Source organism: Filicampus tigris, chromosome 12, assembly GCF_054856515.1.
Source record: "Filicampus tigris isolate MCC_2025a chromosome 12, RoL_Ftig_1.0, whole genome shotgun sequence".
Classification (NCBI taxonomy): Eukaryota; Metazoa; Chordata; class Actinopteri; order Syngnathiformes; family Syngnathidae; genus Filicampus; species Filicampus tigris.
Genome location: NC_141228.1, coordinates 5,886,358 through 5,907,128, shown reverse-complemented (window position 1 = coordinate 5,907,128; position 20,771 = coordinate 5,886,358). Strand labels below are relative to the sequence as shown.

Sequence of the window (20,771 nt, the reverse complement as noted above, 5' to 3'; positions counted from 1 at the left end):
CACACGTGGGGACGCTAGGACAAACGAGGTAGCGAGTAAGCGCTACGACTTGCAGTGTAGCCAACATTTTTGCGATATTTGGCAACTTTTCCGACGCCACTAGCACTTAGTTTTCCAAATTAGAGACTAGCTAAAATGACAACAGCGGTAACAATACTAGCAACGTTCTCATTTCCTGCACGGTGGAGGGAAGAGGGCCAAGAAGACTTGGACTTGATAATACTGTACACAAATCTACAGTTTCATGTGTGTATTGGGTGTATTACTGTAAAAGTCATCACTGTATCATTAGACGTCACTGTCAATAATATACTTACTTATACCCACTTAACTATTTGTGAGTCCTGACAAGGAATGGCTAACATGAGCTGGCGGTTGATGCACAATATTAACTCACTCACTGCCAGACAGCTGGTCCACTGTTACATGGCCATGACGAAAACCACACTGCGCCTCCTGAGTCTTAGATTCAACTTCCTGACGGACCCTCTTCTCCGTGATATGGTTTATGGCTTCTTTGTAAGAAAGTCTTTCTTTGTAAGAAAGGCTTACCAAAGAAGCAGTTCAGGCCTACCAAATAAACGCAAAGCAACCAGCCACGACTAAAGCAACAGCTACTGATAATAACGAAGACGCTAGTGTAGCGAGCCACTGCGAAGCTCTTCGCTAAACTAAACTCGAGAACAGCCCGCGTCAGGCTGACTAATGTTCTTGCCAAATGAATACTGATGCACTGCAGGCCGATCAACATAGTTGAAGACAACAACAAAATAAAGTCATTAGGGTTGATTTCCATTCTAATGTGCTGTTTTATATTTCTGACATACCTTGGCAAAGACCTTCATCATATATCCCAGGAACTGCACACGTTGATCCAGGGCTGCATACATAGCCAGCATTCTGGTGTTATGTTGAGCCTACCACAAATTAGTGATCCACATTTTACAACAGTTTCTCCCAAAATAATGGCGGAAACCCTATAGATTAGGCTTCTGTCACTCACCAGAGTGTTGTAGAGACTGATGTCCCCCTCCAAACCACTCTGCCTGTGTTCAAACTTCACAATAGGCACTTTTGCTGTTGTAATAGGCAAGATGTTCCTCAGCCCTTGTGTTGGAAGATAATTGGAGAACATATAAAGTCAGATTACAGGTTACAAGAACCATGTTAGTGATGGATGCAAGGATCCAGTTTTAACGACAGCATTCTGGGATCTCTACAAATGTAGGTGCACGCTGGCACCAAAATCAGTGGTATGAAAAATAATTTGTCGTCTTCTCAAACTCTTATTTTGTATTTTTTTGTTTGCAGTTTTCCCTTTCTAATGTTTAATTAATCCATTCAAGGACAGTGTTGACTACAGTGGGGAACTATTCTAAAGTTTCTGTCTCTTATATGAATGAATCTTTAAAAAAAAAAAAAAAAAGTAAAAATCCTAATACAGGTTTTCATAATTCATGCATGAAAGCATTTAAAGATCATCAAACAAATCTATATCACACAAAGAGAACCCAAGTAAACAGAGTAAAATGCAATTTTCAAACTGTGATTTTAGTTGAGGAGAAAAAACCCATAGGTGGGCATTTTACTAAAAATTCCCAGTCTGTTTATCGCCTTCTGCAGTGTGGGTACCCTTCCACCATCCATCTATCTGCCTTTTTGTCAAACTGGACCAAATAGTAATCACCTGTAGGTTGGTCCAACTATCATTTTAAACGGGCTTCCGTTAGCTTTTCCGTGGACAAACTTCAACGCCAGCCACGCCAGCCACGCCAGCCACACCAGCCACACCCCCCACACCCCGACACCCGAGCGATATTTGAAACGAAAGACTCACCGTGGCATGGAAGCCTCACTGTGGCCGGACTAAATACGTCTCCTTGTAGGACCCAGAAGCTGTCAAAAAGCCTCACCACTGCCAACGGGAAAGGGAAGCCTCACTGTGGCCATGCACTAAAGACTATTACATAGATGGAAAAAAAATGTGCTTCCTGCCTATGATCCACCTATTTTTTTTAAGTTTCCCGTCTATGGTTTATCGCCTACAAAATGAGCGTCCGTAATAGGCAGATAGATGGACCGGTCCATCGGATAGGTGGAATGCCCAGCTCTGACAACAACTATTCAAAGCTACCTGGCCCTGTGTGGAAAAAGTAACTGTCCCCTAAACCTGTCAGTTTTTTCATGATAATGTGACTAGCACAGTTTTGAATTCTACATCTAAACTGTTGTGGCAGGCAGGGATGAGCAGATTTGTGTAATTGGAGGTTAGCTAATGAAGTGCTTTGAAGCACGTAACTGGAACCCTGAATTGATCATTAAATATATATTCACCTGCATGCTTCTTTAGGACTTTAGCAAGGCCTTCAATGATCTCTTTACAGTTCAGCTTCTGTACAGATAATACAATTCAGCGCAAACGTTAAAGTGACACATCTCTAATCCCAACGATGAAGAAAACATTGGTAAATGTACATATTCCTACCTCTGCCGTTTCATGGCCCTCTAGAGTCATGCAAATGTCAAGGTCACTGTCATGGAAACCAAATCCATTCTTGGAAGATCCAAACAAACACAGCTGCGCTTTATCTGTGGAGTCACATGCATGTAAACAATTTGTGCTGCTTAGTGTGTATTCTGTGTCATTACATAGAAATCCTCAAACAAGTATTTTACAAAGTGTCAGCAGAATGACTATTATCATGTTAAAGCATGCATTTATTAAAACTCAATACAAACACAAAGACAACACAGACACAAATTTCCATGTTGCTACCACTATGAATGAATTATTACATTTTAAAGGCCTGTTACGTTCATTTCTCTGCTCTGTTTCACCTGGAATGCGGATATTTGTTTGTGTCTGTGTGCCCTGCGATTGGCTGGCAACCAATTCGGGGTGTCCCCCCACCTACTGCCCATAGACAGCTGGGATAGGCTCCAGCATTCCCGCGCCCCTTGTGAGGATAAGTAGATTGGATAATGGATGGATGGATGTTTCACATGGACTCTTGACTTTCCTCCTCGCGAGGTTGTATTTTAAAGCAGTGAGTAGTGAGAGTGGTTTGAGAGAGCCAAAGTAAAGGGAAATCAAACTAACTGCCAATGGAACTGGTTCCCTTGTATTTATTGTTTATGTGATTGCTGACAAAAGCAGTAAGATGAATTCGGAATTGTTTTGGGCAATATTATTGGCTCATATTCAGCCAAATGCTTCACTCATTCAATGGTGATTCACAGTGCAGATGGACAATGACACAAAGAATACTGTGAAAGAAACCCGAGTATTTGAAATGCAAAGACAGGGAATGCAATACAATGGCCAAGCATGAGCATGCATTTCACTTGCTCAAGACAAAACTGAAGGGAAAATGCCTAAAGAACTAGCATGAACTGAAGACAGTTGCAGAAGAGGCCTGGCAGAGCACCACCAGGGTTGAATGGTGATGTCTACGTTTCAGACTTCAGGCTCTAACTCAGCACAAATGATTTGTAAGCAAGTATTAAAAAGTTGAAGTTTCATTTGTCCCATTACTTTTGGTCGGCATGATGGTAGGCATATACTATGTATGTAAAGGACGCCAGCTTGCACTAGCAATACCTCGGAGCTTTCAAAAGAGGGTAGTAGCTGCCTATTTAACGGCCCGGGCTTTTAGCTCAGTAGTCAGTGCACTTGACTACCAGCCAGTGAGGGCGTGGGTTCGAATCCAGAGTGCGTGATTTGGACAGCACAGAATCGCCACTGTTACATATAAAAACTGCTGACTCCTACAACGTTCACCTGATTTGGATGTAAATAATCTCCAATTAAATATGAAAGTCTGCAGCAAAAGCGCATCTTGTTCATTTAATTAAAAATCCATTGTGGGAGTGTTTAGAGCCAGAAAGATGCGAATGGTATAGAGTTCCTAAGACTTATGGGCCTGATTTGTGGAAATGCACTGCTTTACCCTGAACGTTTTCTAATATTTTGACTCGGTCTTGTAACTAGTAGACTGAAAAGGAAAATAGCACTCATTACCACTACCATCCTTGCCAAATTTTATGTATTAAGCATGTTACCATTCTTACCATTGTACTCTTTCCTTATGAACCTTTCCAGACTGGCAAGTATCTGCTCTCTCTTCTGCTGCTCAGCATGTGTGGGTGCCAGTTCATCTACAACATAGGAAAACATCTGTGACCCTTGTGCTTCAGTAATATGGACGGGGATCATAATGGGCAGGTGTCATTTTACTAAGATTTATTTCCAGTACAATACAATATATTGCAGACTATACCGTAAACACGAACAACACAGTGAAACTGGTTCAAAAACCTATATCAAACAATAGCTAATCAATCAATCCATTTTATATACCACAGATTCGGGTAGTGGGGGTTAACAATAGACGGCGTACCGAGAAATCACAGTAACTAGCAATACGTGTATCAATTTCAGGTTTTTCCACAGATCAATACTACTGGTTAGTCTCTGTCTGTTTTTTCAAATTATTATCCAATCTAAAGTATTATTATCCAATCTAAAGTGCTAAAAAACATTGCTCTCTCACAATACAATGTTATTAACTCTAAAAATATGCAGTTTTTCTATTTCCTGAACATTTTTGGGGGAGCCACATAACGGTAGCAAGATGCACATCACTCCAAAGGTATTGGAGCAGTGAGGCCATTTTTTGTTGTAGACTGAAAACATTCAGGTTTGACAAAACATTACTATGAGACAAAAGATCAATATTTCAGCTTTTATTTGAAGGATTTACATCTGCGCCTGATTAGCATTTTTGAATGCTAAATGTCATTAAGAAATGGAATGGAAATTCAAATACACTAATGTGAAAAAGTCAACATTAAAATCCTTAGCTTGTAATAACTGCCTCAAGAATATGGCATATTGACATCACCAAACTTTTTCATTCTTCTTTTGAGGTGTTTTCCCAGGCTTTCAGCACAGTTCCTGTTGCCAACTGTTGTTTTACTCCTTGGTCTACCTTTCAGTGTTACTGAGTAAAGCAGTGGCTTTGTTCTTATTAAGGACACTCCAAATGGTTGTACTGCTTATCGGCAATGTGTGCGCAGTGGCAATTTTCTCATCTCAGCTTCACATGTGAAAACATGTGACATTAAGACAGCTGTTCCTCATTTTATAGTGGTGACAACTTTAAGTGTAAATATAGCCGGCGCCGGCTAGACTTAAATGTGAAACTAAGCGCAGACATTTGTCTGAATAATCAATACAATAAGACACAAGTGGGTCCTTAAAACACACCTGTAAGCTACATACTTGATTACTTTTGATCACAAGAAAAATGGGTGGGTCTACGCAACAGTGTATCAGATGCAGATGTACAGTAAATACCTGCAAATAAACATTTAAGTGATGATCTTTTGTCTCATATTTATGTTTCCATTCATTAAGAGTTACTGTAAGAATAATTGTAAATATAGGAATCATACATGCTGCTATAATGATGCTTTGCACAGATGAAGATAGTTGCTGAAATGTCTTGCCACATTAATGATATCTCTACAAAAGATTTTGTCATGTCTTACCACACAAGAAATTTTCCACCTACATGCATACACATAGACAAACAAAGACTATAAAATTATACGAAAACCCACAAATACACACAGTGGCACAGTTTGCAAAGCCCATTAAGGATCTCTCTGAAATGGTTGTTCATTGGAGGCAGGAGCTTCAACTCCATCTTCTTAAAGTCATCAGGACACTCATCTTTCAGGTGACCATCTCGTTTGCAAATACTGCACACAACATTCGGAGGCTGAAAAGAAATAAGGGAAAATTGAAAAAGGGGCGGGGGGTTGTCACATGTGCCAATTTGTGCTTGGTTACAAATGGTCATTGTGGAAAACACATACAAAAAAATTGAGTATCTTTATTACCTTCCCGCCAGTGAAAATCATCTTATCAAAGATGTAGTGAAGCTCTTCTGACGTTACGAGTCCCTCTTTTTCGGAAAAACATTTTTCCTCATCCTCATTCTTTACTTCTTCATTCAGTAAGCCATTGATGGAAAGGGAAGGGTGTTCAGAAGCTTTGTTCTCTTCACTGAGGGTCATAACCATGAGGTTGACATCAAGCATCTTCTCCTCCTCTATGGACAGATCTGACCTAGCTTTATTGTCGCTCACAATTTCACCATCATCTTTTGACTCTCGGAATGTCATTTGAATGTTATCATCTGTAAACTTAGGTGTGTTAGTCTCTATCTTGTTAACACACATGGATACAGCCTCCTTCTCTACTCGGGGCAACTTGGACCCTTGCTTGCCAGCCATCTTGCTTTTCTGCTCCATCCTGCCTTTTTTCTGTGGGCAGGCAAAGTATTTATAAGCTGCGCGGAACCGCTCTTGTATATACTCAAACACCAATTGGCTGTTCAAGCTTCGTGCAACGTTCCTTTTCAGGGCAAAAGGATCTTAGTGAAAGAAACAGAGACTTGAATCAGTTTTTGTTTGTGTCCAGACACTTAAGAGGATCAAAAAGCTCTTGTACGGCATTCAGTAATTACCTTCTATAGCAAGCCGGCGACGAGGCCAGTTCTTCATTTCCCGAGAGAGAAGCGCTTTTAAACGGATGCTGATAATGTATTCTTCCAACGCAAACTCAAGAGTGTAGAAACGCAGGAGTTCCAACCATAACTGTCCCAGTGACACATCTTCACACAATTCAAATGTCAGCCGGGCCTTTTTAAGGGGTCAATTAAAAAAAGATATTAAAAACTGGCAAAAATAAGGGAATAACCTTTAACTTCCGTTAGCCAACACCACAATATCTTCTGAAATCAGACTCACCAAGCCATGTGAAATTTGAGCCTTATCTGGTTTACTGCGCTCTGGTTTTGAGCTGCCTTCACCCTTAGCATCGTTTCGATTCTCTACCTGTCCATCCGTGGTGCTAGAAGGTCTGTGCTCCCATTGCACATACATGTCCGACTGAATTCCTGTCAGATGATACTCGTCCACACGTTTCACGTCAAAGCCATCAATCTGGAAAAGCATAAAGCCACCCAAAAAAAATAAAAATGAAGTTGAACACCAATGCAGTATACATTAAAAATAGCCTTAAATAAATGTTCAGATTTCCAATTTTTAATTACATTAATAATTATATAAATACATTAGTACTTTTCTTTTTTTTCCCCTCTGCTGCGGTTTTGCTTTATTCCTCCCGATACTAAACAACCTTTCAACATTCTTTTTTTTTTTTTTTTAACCAAGCATTATTTTCATTAACTTCCACAAAAACAGGTATATTTTTTTCTTTAAAAATATACAGTAGATATAGTCTTCATGCCCCTTGGTCAAATGCCAGGTTTTGGGGACACATTAAAAAAACATTAGACCAAGATAAATCATTTAAAAACATTTTCCACCATTAAAGTGATTTGTAACCTGTCCAACTCAGATGCAAAAAATGAAATATTTTACAGGAGATGTGAAAATAAAACCTTTGACAAGTGTGCACACCTTCTTATAACAGGGGGTGTGGCTGTTTAGAATTAATCAATCATATTGAAACTCATGTTAAGTGGGAGTCAACATACAGTACACCTGCAGCCATTTAAAGTGCACTGAATTAACCCCAAATAAAGTTAAACTGTTCCTGTGGGCACTGCACTATGAATTTTGTTTTATTAATATTTAGCACCAATTTAACTTTTGGAATCATGGCCGCAAAGTTTGACCTTGGTTTCATCGGACCATAACACATTTTGCCACAAGTGTTTATAGCAGAGCTCAAGTTTTTTTTTCTTTGGAAGATAAGGCTTCCATCTTACCCCATAGAGTCTTATCTAAAGATGGGAGACTTGTCACATGTTCAAAACAACCAGTACTTGCCAAAAAATCCTGAAGCGCCTTAGATGTTGCTGTCGGACTCTTGGCAGCCTCCCTGACCAATTTTCTTCTCATCTTTTCATCAATTTTGGACAGACATCCAGTTCTTGATGACACTGTTGTGCTTTATTTTGACACTTTATGATGACACTCTGTTCCATGGTAAATTCAATGTTTATGTCTTGGAAATTATTTTGTACCCTTTTCCTGACTGACATCTTTAAACAATCATCCTGATTGATGCTGTGGAAGCTCTCTTTTTTTTTTTTTATCTGCTTTAGCAGCCGTCTCCGCTTCTGCTCTGCTCCCCGTCCCACCCTTATCTCTCTTGCTTGCTGACTTTGTCCTCTGGGTACACCCTAGATTCCTGGGGCAAGTGGAAAATGCTGTGCCTATCATCATTGCCCGTAGAGGATATGGAAGACATCTATATTATTATTATTGTTTGGATTTGGCAGCTTCCTGATCCATCGCAAAACTCAGCAGACAGAAGTGCCTTCATTGAGAGAGAAAAAGCTGCCGGTCTTTTGGGATGGTGTCGGGTGACCAATCAACACTCAGACTCATGAGAGGAGCCAACTCAATCGCAAGATCCATGTGTTTCCTCTGCAAAATGGCTGTCACTGAGGAGCAGTTGGCAACTCACCTTGAAGAAGCTAATTCAGCTAAATCGAAGTCCCACTGAGGCTGAAGAACTCAAGGTTGACTGAACTGTTGCTGGCCTGCTCCAAAAACATTTGTGGTCTGGACTTTTCCCCTGTATGAAAACTACTGCTTTTGGAAGCTAGTTCCCTTTTCACCTCCCACTTCCTTCCGGTGTCCTGGACTGGAATGGCCAAGAAAGTCTCCACGACAACGAGACGATACACTTGGCAAACCAGCTGAGGACACTCTCACACACATACATATAGTATCTATGCCCTACATTAATGCGCATCACACAACCGCGTCATCGTCTCCTTCGTTGGATCCCACATTCCCCGTGATTGTAAAAGCGCAGACGGATGCGATCGCTTGGACTGAGCTCCTAGTTTCAGCCTGGTAACATCAATTATATTTAACATAAGTTATACTTATTCTACTGTAACGTAAGTGTGAAAATGTGCCGTTGGTCAAAACATATTTGTAACCAAGATCCTTAATATTTTAAAGGTTCAACAATTTAATCGAATATGAAACATCAAATTGCATGCCTTGGCTGGTCCAAAAGGTTAAGAACAACACCACGCCCCATGCAGCTCTTTCACAGACTTCTCTCAAATAGAGTTGTACGGGTGAGGCAAGGCGGCAAATGCGGTGAAATCCCTGCTTTTATGACATAAATAGCAGAGCTGGGCATTGCCTAACCATCACGAAGTGTGTGACGTGTACATTAAGTTCTCGATGCCGATTGGCTGTCGCCGACGAAGAGACGGACTCCGAGACGGTTAGGCGATGACTCAGCTCTGATAAATGGCAATCTTTGGAAATGTTCAGCACGATAGGCTTCATGATTGTCTGTCACTAGGCTCCTTTCCTGTCTTTCAGTTTTCATGGAGCTATAGCTCATCGATGAGCCTAAACTGTGGGGATCAATCCTTTGCAGCGTTTTCTTCATGTCTGCTGGGGATAAGATCAGGGTCGTGGAATCGGTCTGATGTTGAGGGTCTTGTTGTTGGGGTCTTCCAAGCAGGTGAATATGTGGTTTAGGGCATCTGACAGGAAGGGATCTTTTGAGTAGTCTGCACCTTGGTGCTGTTGTTTGTGTTGTACTTAAGGGCACTCCACATGCTCCAATGTGTCACTGGAAATTAAGTGGCACTGGATTTTCTGACTATAGGATTATTTAGCCCTCCTGATGCCCACAGCCAACTAGCTCTGTTCATGCTGCCCTCGCCTGAGTGGTGATGCTTAATGTGCCCTGAAGGCATTTTTTTTTTTTATATACAGTATTCTGCATTATAGGGCTGTCCCGGCTAGTCAACGTCACCGATGAAGTAAATACGTCGGCCGCACAACATACCGTCGACGAAGAGTGTGATGACGTAAATATGTCGACACGCACATACTGTCGAGTGTTGACTGTGTAAATACGTCAACACATGCATAACGCCAGCTGTAAACAAGTGCGCACAGCAGAAAAGAAAGGAGAACAACAAAAAAAAAGGAGAACAGCATAAATGGCGGCTGCGCACCGGTTCGTGCGTTCAGGGCGGAGAAGAAGAGAGCAGCATTCATTCACAAAGCAGCTAAAAAGTGAACAAGAAAGTCCAAATTCTGGACATGTTTCAACGAAAAGTCAAACGAGTTGGTCGTCTGTATCCTTTGTAAAGCCGAGTGATGAACGAACACATGAAGCGACGTCACCCAGGTGCTGCTGGAAGACGACAGAAAGCAAAGAGCTAGAGGATCGTAAGTTCATTAAGTAACTACTAACTAATATGACCCAGTTTTACTGAAGTTGCTGTGATGTGCGACGTATTATTAACGTGCATCGTTAAGTTGTATTTCGCGAAGCAGCGGGTTGCAGTCAAAATTACAGTGTTGTGTTTCAGCTTTGTGCATTATGGGGCTAACTAGGGGTGGGCGATCTGGCAAAAATATCAGATCACGATTTTAAAAAAAAATCACGATCACGATTTTATCACGATTCTTTTTTACATCTTTTTTTAATACTAATTTGCACATTTCTGATCATTTTCCTCATGTTATACAAAATAAAACATATTTCAAATGTATATAAAACTCTAAAAGAAAAAAAAATGACATTTTAAGCCAGCTAAGATTTCTGAACAGGCTTTAATTCGAATAGTGACAATTTTTATCAAAACGTGCAGTGAATGTAAACATAAAAGGTAACATAACGTAAACATAAAAACACAGCTCGTAACGCAGGCCTAGTACTTTGAAGAATCTTTTAAAGACCCGTTTTCCACTGTTTCAATGGGAATCATGTCTTCAGCAAGGTAATAAGTCACTGCCTCAGTTACTTTTTTACACTGCTTGCTTGTTTTTTCGAGCGCTCTTGTTAAATGGCTGTGTTACCGTGGGTTGCGTTAGCTTGGAGCTAGCGGCTGCCTCCGGCTACCAATGGTCTGATCTCCGTTTGCTTTGGCTGTCGGCGCTGACGTTCGAACCGAAACTCTGCAAACTTTGCAAACGACTGGTTTGCGCCTTCTCCTCCGAGGAAAAGCCAAACCAAATCGACACTGTGGATGTGGAGTTTCTTTTCGGGACCAACTCTGCTTCGTGGTGACTTTTCGCTAAAGCTCCCCGCTGTATACAAACAAACAGGGAGGCGGGGAGTGTCACGTACGGTGCACTGTGTGTGCTGTGATTGGTTGGTCGGATATATGCGTCAGCGGCTTTTCGCCGCCATTGAGCTAAACTGTATAGAATGTTCCATGAAGACTATCAAACGATCTTCCGGTTTTATGAGATCGTGAACACGTTGAATCTCTTAACGATCTAATATCGTCGTATCGCCCACCCCTAGGGCTAACTTTAGCTATTTCACTCCAGTAAAATTTTGTTGGTGCTTGCAGCTAACGTAACTGGATCCATTTCTATATGTACCCACAAACGGTAACACGCGACATCTGTTTTATGTTTGACCTGTTTTCTGAATCGGTCGTTGTGAGCAGTTGTGATGTCATGTTCAGTCAACAGAAGACAAAATGGCCGCCCCCAGAGAGGGCTAAAAACAAGTGCATTTTGCTGCTTAATTTATATTCCACAAACGCAAAATTAATCAGAATGCCGTGTTACAACTAGTGGGCCTGCTGGGAACATATTCTTGAAAAAAATATGTTTGGGTGACTTCCGCTTTAAGTATTATGTTAAAATAAAATAACCTAAATTGCACATCGCTGCAAAATGGATGATCAACTTCACTTTGGCTGTGACGGAGACATTTTTATAATTGATAGGACAGTAGAGGCAGAAAGTTATGCTTTACAAAACGTACCCAATGGCCCAGGTAGACGGGGAGGATTGGCTCTTTTCTCTGCTGCAAGAAGAAAATGACCATGAGAGCGAAGGAATATGAGGGGATTCCACCCTCGGCCTGACAGTCAATGTGACACAGCTGCAGATAAATGACAAAGCAGTTGACATTTCAAGCACCTTAATAAAAACTTGGGTGTATAAAGAAACTTTCAAGGGAAAAAAAACACATTAAGACTATATGTCCAAATTAAAATTCTATAGAATTAAATTTAACTGTAATTTTTAGACTTTTGGCAGGAAAGGTTAAAAGTTATATAGGCATCACTTTAGTGAGTCAAAATAGTAACTCAATTAACATATTCAAGAATTCAGTGAAGTCCAGCAATGTCAATTAATGATGTTTTACTTTAACTGCTTTGTTGTTTGTGTACTCACCCTTGCCCAGTACCGGAAAGCCAGCACCAAGGGAACCAACCTGGGCTCCATTTTAGCCAAGGCTGCCATGTGTTTTGTGGTGAGACAAGCAACATCATTGCCTGCACTCACTTTGCAAATCAAGCCACTGTAAATTGTAAACGAAAACACATATGCCAGGTTTATTTATTAACTTGTCAAATGTTACTTTTTTAAATTAATATTGTGAAATTCTTGCCTTAGTTCTTGCTGTATTTAAAAAATATATATATTTGTCATCTTTGTTGTATATTTTCTAAATAATAAATGTGATTTACAAACAACTGGAAAAAAAATTCAACAATTATATAATGATATACATTATGCTGTGTACTAATCTGGATTGCACTGAATAGTCGCACTGCGAAGACAACAGCATTTATTTCTTTGTAATACTGTTCACTACAAATTACTATGCACATATTAAATAAACAACATTTGGACCTTTGGAAGAACCTGCATCAGAAGGACAATTCAACGGCTTTTTAACAGCTCCCCCTCCTCTCCCTAACCATCACCCCTCTAAACGTCACTACTGTCTATGTGACCTTTCAATTGTCAAAAAAAAAAAATCCTCCAGAATAGCATGCATCTCTGTATATAACAGACTGGGATGTTTACAGCGTGGCGAGAGCACTGTGAAATGCCGCGAAAATTACGTTATTGTGACGAAAAGGGAGTCGTCGGAGGTATATCACAGAATGCTTGCTGAACATACTTCTTGAAACTACACGAGGCTCAGAGGATAAACAATGACGTGCACAAAGGAGGGCATGGGGTTTGTGACATCCACGATTACATGGAACATGGCCATTGCATGGTGCCATCCATTTAATTACTTAAGTTATAAGGATGTTAACTTTTGCCTTATGTGTTTGTGTTAAGTTTATTATACACATTTATTTAAGTTAAATGTGTCATATTTAACACATTTATATTTATATTGCACAGTTTTTTTATTTAATTTTTTTAAACAAACCGCGACTTTAGGTTGTGTGTAAAATGGTGAAATTTATGTCAATTCCTTGTACAACAGTTGGTTTAGAAATTCAACGTTTGAAAAACATATCTATGGTATGACCTTGACAACAAAATTGATTAGACATATTTCAGACTTAAATATTATGGTTAGGTTACTTGTAATAAACAGACAGACCAGCGTTATTTGTGTACAACTAACATTGGATGGCTGAATAAATATTCAACAATAGTATTTCGTAGTAAGGTCTCAAATCTTTGGAGCAAAATGCTACCATTTAGGGACAGTCAGGCCCCCTGCTCAGTATAATACACCTACTAGATATCTTATTCTCAAGAAATTACAGTAAATATTTTCAAGAGGGGAAGCAAAAATGAAAAAAAAAAAAACTGAGATAACGTGGTTGCACAAGTGTGCACACCCTCAGAAACACACATGTTTTACTTAATATTTTCAAAAACATAAGAGGGCAGAAGTGGATGGAACCCTCACTGACCTTAGGACATCACGACAGATGATGGCAGGAACTTTGGCATGAAAGTCGGACACAACCTCTGAAAATTCAGCTAAAAAGTGGAAGGACTGCAGTTAATCAAGTCACATAATCTCACATTAGATTCAAGCAGAAATCAAGTCACAATTTTGCAAACATTTAAAGTGAAAGAGCTTACTTATAAAAACAAAGAAATTGGTAAGTCTTGTATGTCAACTATTCAGAGGTGATGGAGTTAAACAGCGCACTCTTATTCCAATAATTAAATCGGCACACAATACCCCATTATTATTAAAAAAAAAAGAATTTTTTTTCTCTTTTTTTTCATTTACACATGTACTGAATTTATTAAAAGTAACTAAGACACATACATACACAAATATTCACAGCCATTGCCATGAAGCTCAAATTAGTTGTTCAGTTCAATTAATCCCTTAACCAAAGGCAAGTATGAATGACACTTACTGCTGTTTTTGAGGATGTCAAGAACTTGAATCAGGACTTCCGGTTGTGTCATCTAGATGCAAAAGCAGTATGAAAATCAATGTGTAAGACTTCAAATGCTTGCAGAATTGGATCATATAACAGAAAAAGAAGACCATGGCAGACCTTGTCAGTGAAGGTTCACATATCCAAAACAGCTCGGTGCATTGACATAATTCCATTATGTGTCAAGAGGCGATATGGTACACGTGTTTAACAACATTGCGTGACTATATTTAGAATTGCAAGTGTACCAGCGGATATAAAAAAGAAAAGCTTGTTGTAAAAATGTAAATGCAATCCGCGTCTCACTGGTCAATTACATTTAATGGGAGCGAGCCTCATGATTATCGGTCACGTACCATTCCTGTAGCAATGCAATGTCTTTTACTGCCAATATCTTTTTGTGGATTAAAAAACTATAATGAAACATAATGTTATGGGGTGACTCAAAACGCGATCCAGGTTCCAGGCAGACAGTCCACATCGCTGGGAGTCCACATGACAGAGACTAATGTGCGTTTTTCTTTTCCCACCAGCCTACATATGGGCAAATTGGTAAGACAACTCACACGGTACAGTTGACGTACGCACGCAAACACAACAAACACTTATGTTGTAGCATAAAATTGTTATTTATAGTTAAAGCACAGATGCAATGCAATGTGATTGGATTATTTTTTATTTAATGCCAACTTTGTTAATGTTGATGGTTGTCAGTAAGTTCTGATAAAGGAAAACTACACTTTCCACATCCTTTTGCATTGATATTGTTTTTTCCTTTCAAAAATTTTTTTTAGTTTTGCCCATCTCTGATAAGTAACATAAAATGGATTGATAGATTGATTGATGGATGGTCTACTCTACACAACTTATGCTGTTTTTCTACTTGTTTTATTCTAGGAAACCTGCTCACTATGTAGACACAGTTGAGGCAGTATCCCACTTTCACTGGGTTCTATGCAAAAATCAAAGGACGCGCTTATTGCCACATCTTCTATTCAGACTCCGATGCTATGCTGCAGAATCGCTGTCTAAGAGGTTTTAGTTTTTGTTACGAAAACTGACAGACTTACTGTGGATGGGTGGATGACATCAATGTTGATGTCACTCGTCTTAAAGGCAAATCGGGTAAGACAAGAACCGTAGAGGCTTAGAGTGCAAGCTGGACAATAAAGAAAAACAGACATTAAAAATATATTAAGGTGTATAGTACATTACAGTGTGCAACAGACATAAAATGTGTATGTGGGCTTTTTAATTGCTGTGAAGAAGTTGCCCTCTCCTAAAAAGTTCCTACTCAGTCTCAGAGGATGCTCATTCATTTGTTTAATTTTGTAGGGAAGAAATGCAGATCACAGACATGACACAAAACTTCGTTTCAAATTTCAGTCATTTCAAAAGGCAACTTTCTGTCCTCAAGAAACACTACAAGAGATCAAGGGAAAATGTGGTAGTAGTAGTCAGTAACAATGACTTGTTTGGACCAAGCAGAGAGGAAAAATATGTAATCATTCAATTCTGAGGAAAATGAAATCAGGGAAAAAATACTTGAAAACACCACTATTGTTTTAATGCACCAACTCTTTTATAACAGTTTACAGTCTGAGAAGCATGTACTTAATGAGTGATGAACAGTACTCTTCACCAGTCTGGGTCCAACTCTGATTGCTTTTATCAGCTCAGCTTGGCAGGTTGGAGCCTTGTCATGGACCATTTTCTTCAATTTCCACCAAAGATTTTCAATTGGATTGCGATCTGGACTATTAGCAGGCCATGTCATTGACCTTATGTGTTTTCCTTGAAGGAATGTTTTTACGGTTTTTGCACTCTATTTTATCTTGAAAAATGATTTCATCATCCCCAAAGTACTTTCAATTGATGGAATAAGAAAAGTGTCCAAAATGTCAACATAAATTTGGACATTTATTGAAGTGCCTTTACCTGACATGCAGCCCCTTAACATCAATGATTGCGAAAATTTGCCGGTTTCCTCCAGGTTGTCGCCTTCATAAAATGTCATTGGAACGACATCATCACCTTGCCTCATGCAGAGTCCTGATTCATCACTGAATATGAATTTCATCCAGTCATCCATAGTCCAAGATTGCTTTTCCTTAGCCCATTATAACCTTATTTTGTTTCAATTTGGGTGTTAATGATGACTTTTGTTTAGCTCATCTGTATGTAAATCCCGTTTCCTTTAGGCGGTTTCTTACAGTTTGGTCAGACCTTGACTCCAGTTTTCCTCCCAATTGTTCCTCATTTGTTTAGCTGTGCATTTTTCTATTTTCAAGACATATTGCTTTAAGTTTTCTGTCTTGACACTTTGATGTCTGCCTTGGTCGACTAGGATGCTTTCCTTTAAAGGGGAATTCAACCCAAACACTTTTTTTTTACGAATATATTCCCAGCAGGCCCACTCGTGGAAACACAGCATTCTGATTAATATTGCATTTGTGGAATATGAGTTAAGCAGCAAAATTCACCCCTTTTTAGCCATCTCGGGGGGCGGCCATTTTGTCACTTCTGTCGACTGAAAATGACATGACAACTGCTCAGGGCTCAGGAAACGACCAATCACGGCTCAGCTTCAGAAAACAGGTGAGCCGTGATTGGTCTGAGCAGTTGTGATGTCATTTCCGGTCAACAGACGAATAGCAATAAACGACCCGGCAAATTTTTGTAAAATGCCTCTGATAATATTGATGAAAATGCAATTTTGTGCAGCAATTTCAGATTGCTCATATGATCTACAAGATAATAATTAACAAATGTGAGTATGTTCCAAATGTACTTGTACTATATGCACCAAAACAAGGGGAAATATTTTGGAGTAATTGTTATTTTATGCTTATTAACCACAAATATACTACGACCAATCACAGCTTGCCTGTTTTCTAAAGCTGAGCCGTGATTGGCCATTACCTGAGCCCTGGGTAGATGTCACTTTCAGTCGACAGAAGTGACAAAATGGCCGCCCCCACAGATGGCTAAAAACGAGTGGATTAATTTTTATTTCACAAATGCAATATTTATGCCTTGTTTCAAATAGTGGGCTTGCACAGAACATATTCTTGAAAAAATTGTTTGGGGTTGCTTCCACTTTAACAAGCTTCCCATGTTGTTTGTACTTGCTTTTGGATACAACTGAATGCGAACAACCAGCACATTTTTCAACATTGCGTAATGGTTTGATAATCCTCTCCTTTGTTTCAATTGACAACTCTCGTGTTGCAGCCTCGATTCATGTCAGTCCACTTGGTGCAACAGCTCTCCTCCAAGGTGTGATCACTGTTTAAATGCAGACTAACGAGCAGATTGAATCTGATGCAGGTTTTATTTTTGGGAATTAGAATTTACAGGGTGATTCCATAATTTTGCCCTCAGAATTGAGTGATTGCATATTGTTTCCCTTCTGCTTGGTCTAAAAATTTAATTGTTGATGACTACCACAATTTTTCATTTCTTTTAGTGTTTCTTAAAGACACAAAGTTACCATTGGAAATGACTTCAGTTTTGTGTCATGTCTTGGATATTTTTTCCCCAAAAATTAAACATCTGAATGAACAATACTCTGAGACTGGTGACTCCATTTTTTTTTTTTTCAGCAGCGGTCAAGACCTAGTTTAATGAATTACAACCTGAGAGGTGTTTCTTTATGATGTCTTCCATCCTAATAACCACAGCCTTTCGATGCTCAAAGTCCTCCTTGGAAATCCCATGCTGCCTGGCTGCTTCCAGAACAGCTGTGTCGATGGCTCTCAGCTGCGAGGCATGGGGTGGTGGCAGGGCACGCAGTTCATTTTCCTCCTGTTTTTCCTAAAATAGCACAACGAAAATAGATTTTTACTTTAATCCCGTTTCACCTGAAATTCCAGAAAATATTTTCAATGGATGTGTGACTGAAAAGTACAATACAAAATGTTACATTCACCTACCATTATGTTCTTCTTGTGTCTCTTCTCCTTTATGTGTTTGTGTGCTGCTTGAATGTGCTCGATATGAACCGAACACAGTTTGCATATGTATTGATATTTTGGGTATTCTGGGGATTGCTGTGAAAACAAAGATTAATAAATGTATAACTCGCAAAACAAGTGCGTACAATCTCACTAAATCATATTTCAATTTAGATATTCAGATTTCATTCAAGGATTTAAATTGGACACGACATAATTTGAGAAAGACTGAACATGAACAGATTAATCATGCACGTACTTTTAAAAGTCTGTGGATATAATCTCTGTAAAGACGTTCCTCTGCCTGTCGGAGGCCGAGTTGTTGCTCTGTCAGCGATCCTTCCATTGTAATTGGCCCCACAGATGTGCACACCTCAACAACGTGATGCATCAGTGCTGAAGCTTTCAATCCTAAAAGAAAAACAGCAAAATTATTATTATTATTACATTTACCTAGAAAGAGGTAAAAGTTGAAATATATTGTTGAAAACCCACCATGATGCTTTTCATTTCCTGGAGCTCCGATGAAACTATTCTCGGGTTCTAAGATGACTTTCTCATGTGTACTTGGCACAACAAGAGAGCTGGTCTCTCTATTCACAACTGAGCCGTTGTCTGTAGAAAACACTCCCTTGAATGAAGAGGTAGTGCGCAACTATGGATTTAGGCCAAGAAAGATATATTTACCTCTTTCTCAAGAACTTGTTCTTCCAGTCAGTCTGTTTAACCTTGATGAGTGTCTTTTCCCTGTATATCAGAAGAAGCTTTGCTTGCCGCTTTTAAATAAACATCATCCTTTGGGCACTGTGTTTTTCTTTCTTGCACGTGGAAGAGTCAGTGTGCTCTCTCTCTCTGTGCAGCTTCCTTTGCCGTACTGTGCCAAGATTTGTGTACTTTAGGATGAAACTGCTTGTTTGACCTTACAGGACACAGAGACTCATCCATCCCTGAAGAGATGCTCTTTGTTTTTTGGGTGGATTTATTGCCATGAAGAGGACAGCCCAGAAGGTAAACCACTGAAAGTCTGGGTAAAAGTGTGTGTTCACAGAGTCAAATGCACGAAAACCTCACGTCTCTAAATATCATGCATTTTCTAACAAAAAACACAATTCTTCTAATTTGGGTGGCGGGGGGGGGGGGTGGGGGGCGGTTGGGAAGGGGGGATTTCACCAATGTTTTAGATTATAGGGCTGTAGCTCCAGCAATATTGTAACACAGAAAAACAACTATAACCTGTGTACTGCGCAAATAAAAAATGACTGCTGTGAGATATTAAACTATCAGTTACATTGTTACATGTGTTTTGTTATGCATAGCATTGTCTCTTACAGTGTTTAAGAATCTGTTCAGTTTTTCTTGGAAGTTATGGCAAGCACTTGTTGCTCTGTGAATATTTCCTACATGAGTTCCAGTGGTGCTGTAAGGCAACCATGAAATCATGTAGCAACACTGCACAACACTATGATGCTCAGCAATAAATAATCAAGAACGAAAAATTATGTTTACAAACCACATTAACGCTGTCAAGCATATACAAATTTTCGGTTAGATGGCGATTTTTCAAGTTTACCTCAACCTACGGTGGGGGAACACGCCTCAAAAAGATTCAGCACTCATATTAGCATAAGTGCAACAATTTATTTGGTTATCGTGACTGGGAAAAGGCTCAAACGGCATATGCGAACAGTCAAGTTAGCCTAACTTTCAAAACAAACACGAGCGAACATCACGTCACAATTACTAACTTCGGAGGGGAAGGCAAACATTCTCTGGCAAAAAAAACAACAAAAACAACTATGTCTTGTTTTATAACGGATGGTTTGAGTTCACTTTTTGGGTAATACGTTGTCCAAGAAAGCTAAAAACAAACTGAAAAAAACCTTGTGGCTCACTGGACAAGCTAACGGGAAATAAACAATACTAGTTGTCAGACAGCAAGCCTTCAAAGACATGATCATCGGCTTTGCTCGATAACAAAAATATAGGTGGGTATTAACTTACTTTCTAGCTCTGAAGTCGATTTAAAATCATTATTTGGTGGTCTTCATGGTCCTGTTCTACGTGTTTTGCAGAAGCGACGGCCTGGTCATAACAGTAGCACTTGACGCTACGTTCATACATTACACAGCTGCATTGTGGGAGCAGCAGTGACGCTCGAGAGGCGTGTACAATGATGCATTCAACTCCTCGATAAAGTAGGTTTTCGCAAATCTATGCGGTAGTCGCTTATTTGTGTATAAAATGTCATGCCACGATGTAAAATAAATAAAACTCAGAACGATAGAAAAATATGTAATTCAACATTTTAGCAGCCATTCCCACATATGACAAATCCATCCAACCATTCTCTTTCGCTTATCCGAGGTCAGGTCACGGGGGCAGCAGCTTTTTAGCAGGGAAGTCCATACTTCCCTCTCCCCAGCCACATCGTCCAGCTCCTCCTAGGGGATTCCGAGGCGTTTCCAAGCCAGCTGGAAGACATAGTCTCTCCAGCGTGCCCTGGGTCGTCCTCGGGGCCTCATCCCAGTGGGACATATGTCCGGAACACCTCACCAGGGAGGCGTCCAGGTTGCATCCTGACAAGATGCCCGAGTCATCTGGCCCCTCTCAA

General features: G+C 39.8%; 1 protein-coding gene across 4 annotated transcripts in view; it reads right to left on the bottom strand.

Moving 5' to 3' along the window:
* Nucleotides 1-20,336, bottom strand: part of tut4 (terminal uridylyl transferase 4) — a 38,371-nt gene extending 18,035 nt beyond the window's left edge. For 2 of the 4 annotated variants that reach the window (XR_015088962.1, XM_086047168.1), the window contains exons 1-20: nt 20,162-20,336; nt 18,848-19,184; nt 18,656-18,775; nt 18,420-18,571; nt 18,140-18,256; nt 17,843-18,020; nt 15,275-15,363; nt 14,181-14,232; nt 13,719-13,788; nt 12,226-12,352; nt 11,810-11,929; nt 6,820-7,014; nt 6,537-6,711; nt 5,908-6,443; nt 5,636-5,786; nt 4,072-4,158; nt 2,486-2,589; nt 2,335-2,392; nt 1,004-1,107; nt 828-917 (exon numbers count right to left, since the gene is read on the bottom strand). Coding sequence is in view for 3 of the 4 variants with exons in the window: in XM_086047168.1 (XP_085903294.1) it covers nt 828-917; nt 1,004-1,107; nt 2,335-2,392; nt 2,486-2,589; nt 4,072-4,158; nt 5,636-5,786; nt 5,908-6,443; nt 6,537-6,711; nt 6,820-7,014; nt 11,810-11,929; nt 12,226-12,352; nt 13,719-13,788; nt 14,181-14,232; nt 15,275-15,363; nt 17,843-18,020; nt 18,140-18,256; nt 18,420-18,551 (2,385 nt within the window). In the remaining variant the exon portion in view is untranslated. The remainder of the gene's footprint in view (nt 1-827; nt 918-1,003; nt 1,108-2,334; nt 2,393-2,485; nt 2,590-4,071; nt 4,159-5,635; nt 5,787-5,907; nt 6,444-6,536; nt 6,712-6,819; nt 7,015-11,809; nt 11,930-12,225; nt 12,353-13,718; nt 13,789-14,180; nt 14,233-15,274; nt 15,364-17,842; nt 18,021-18,139; nt 18,257-18,419; nt 18,572-18,655; nt 18,776-18,847; nt 19,185-20,161) is intronic. The other 2 variants (XM_086047165.1, XM_086047167.1) reach the window with 1 other exon arrangement.
* Between the last annotated feature and the right edge of the window lie 435 nt (nt 20,337-20,771).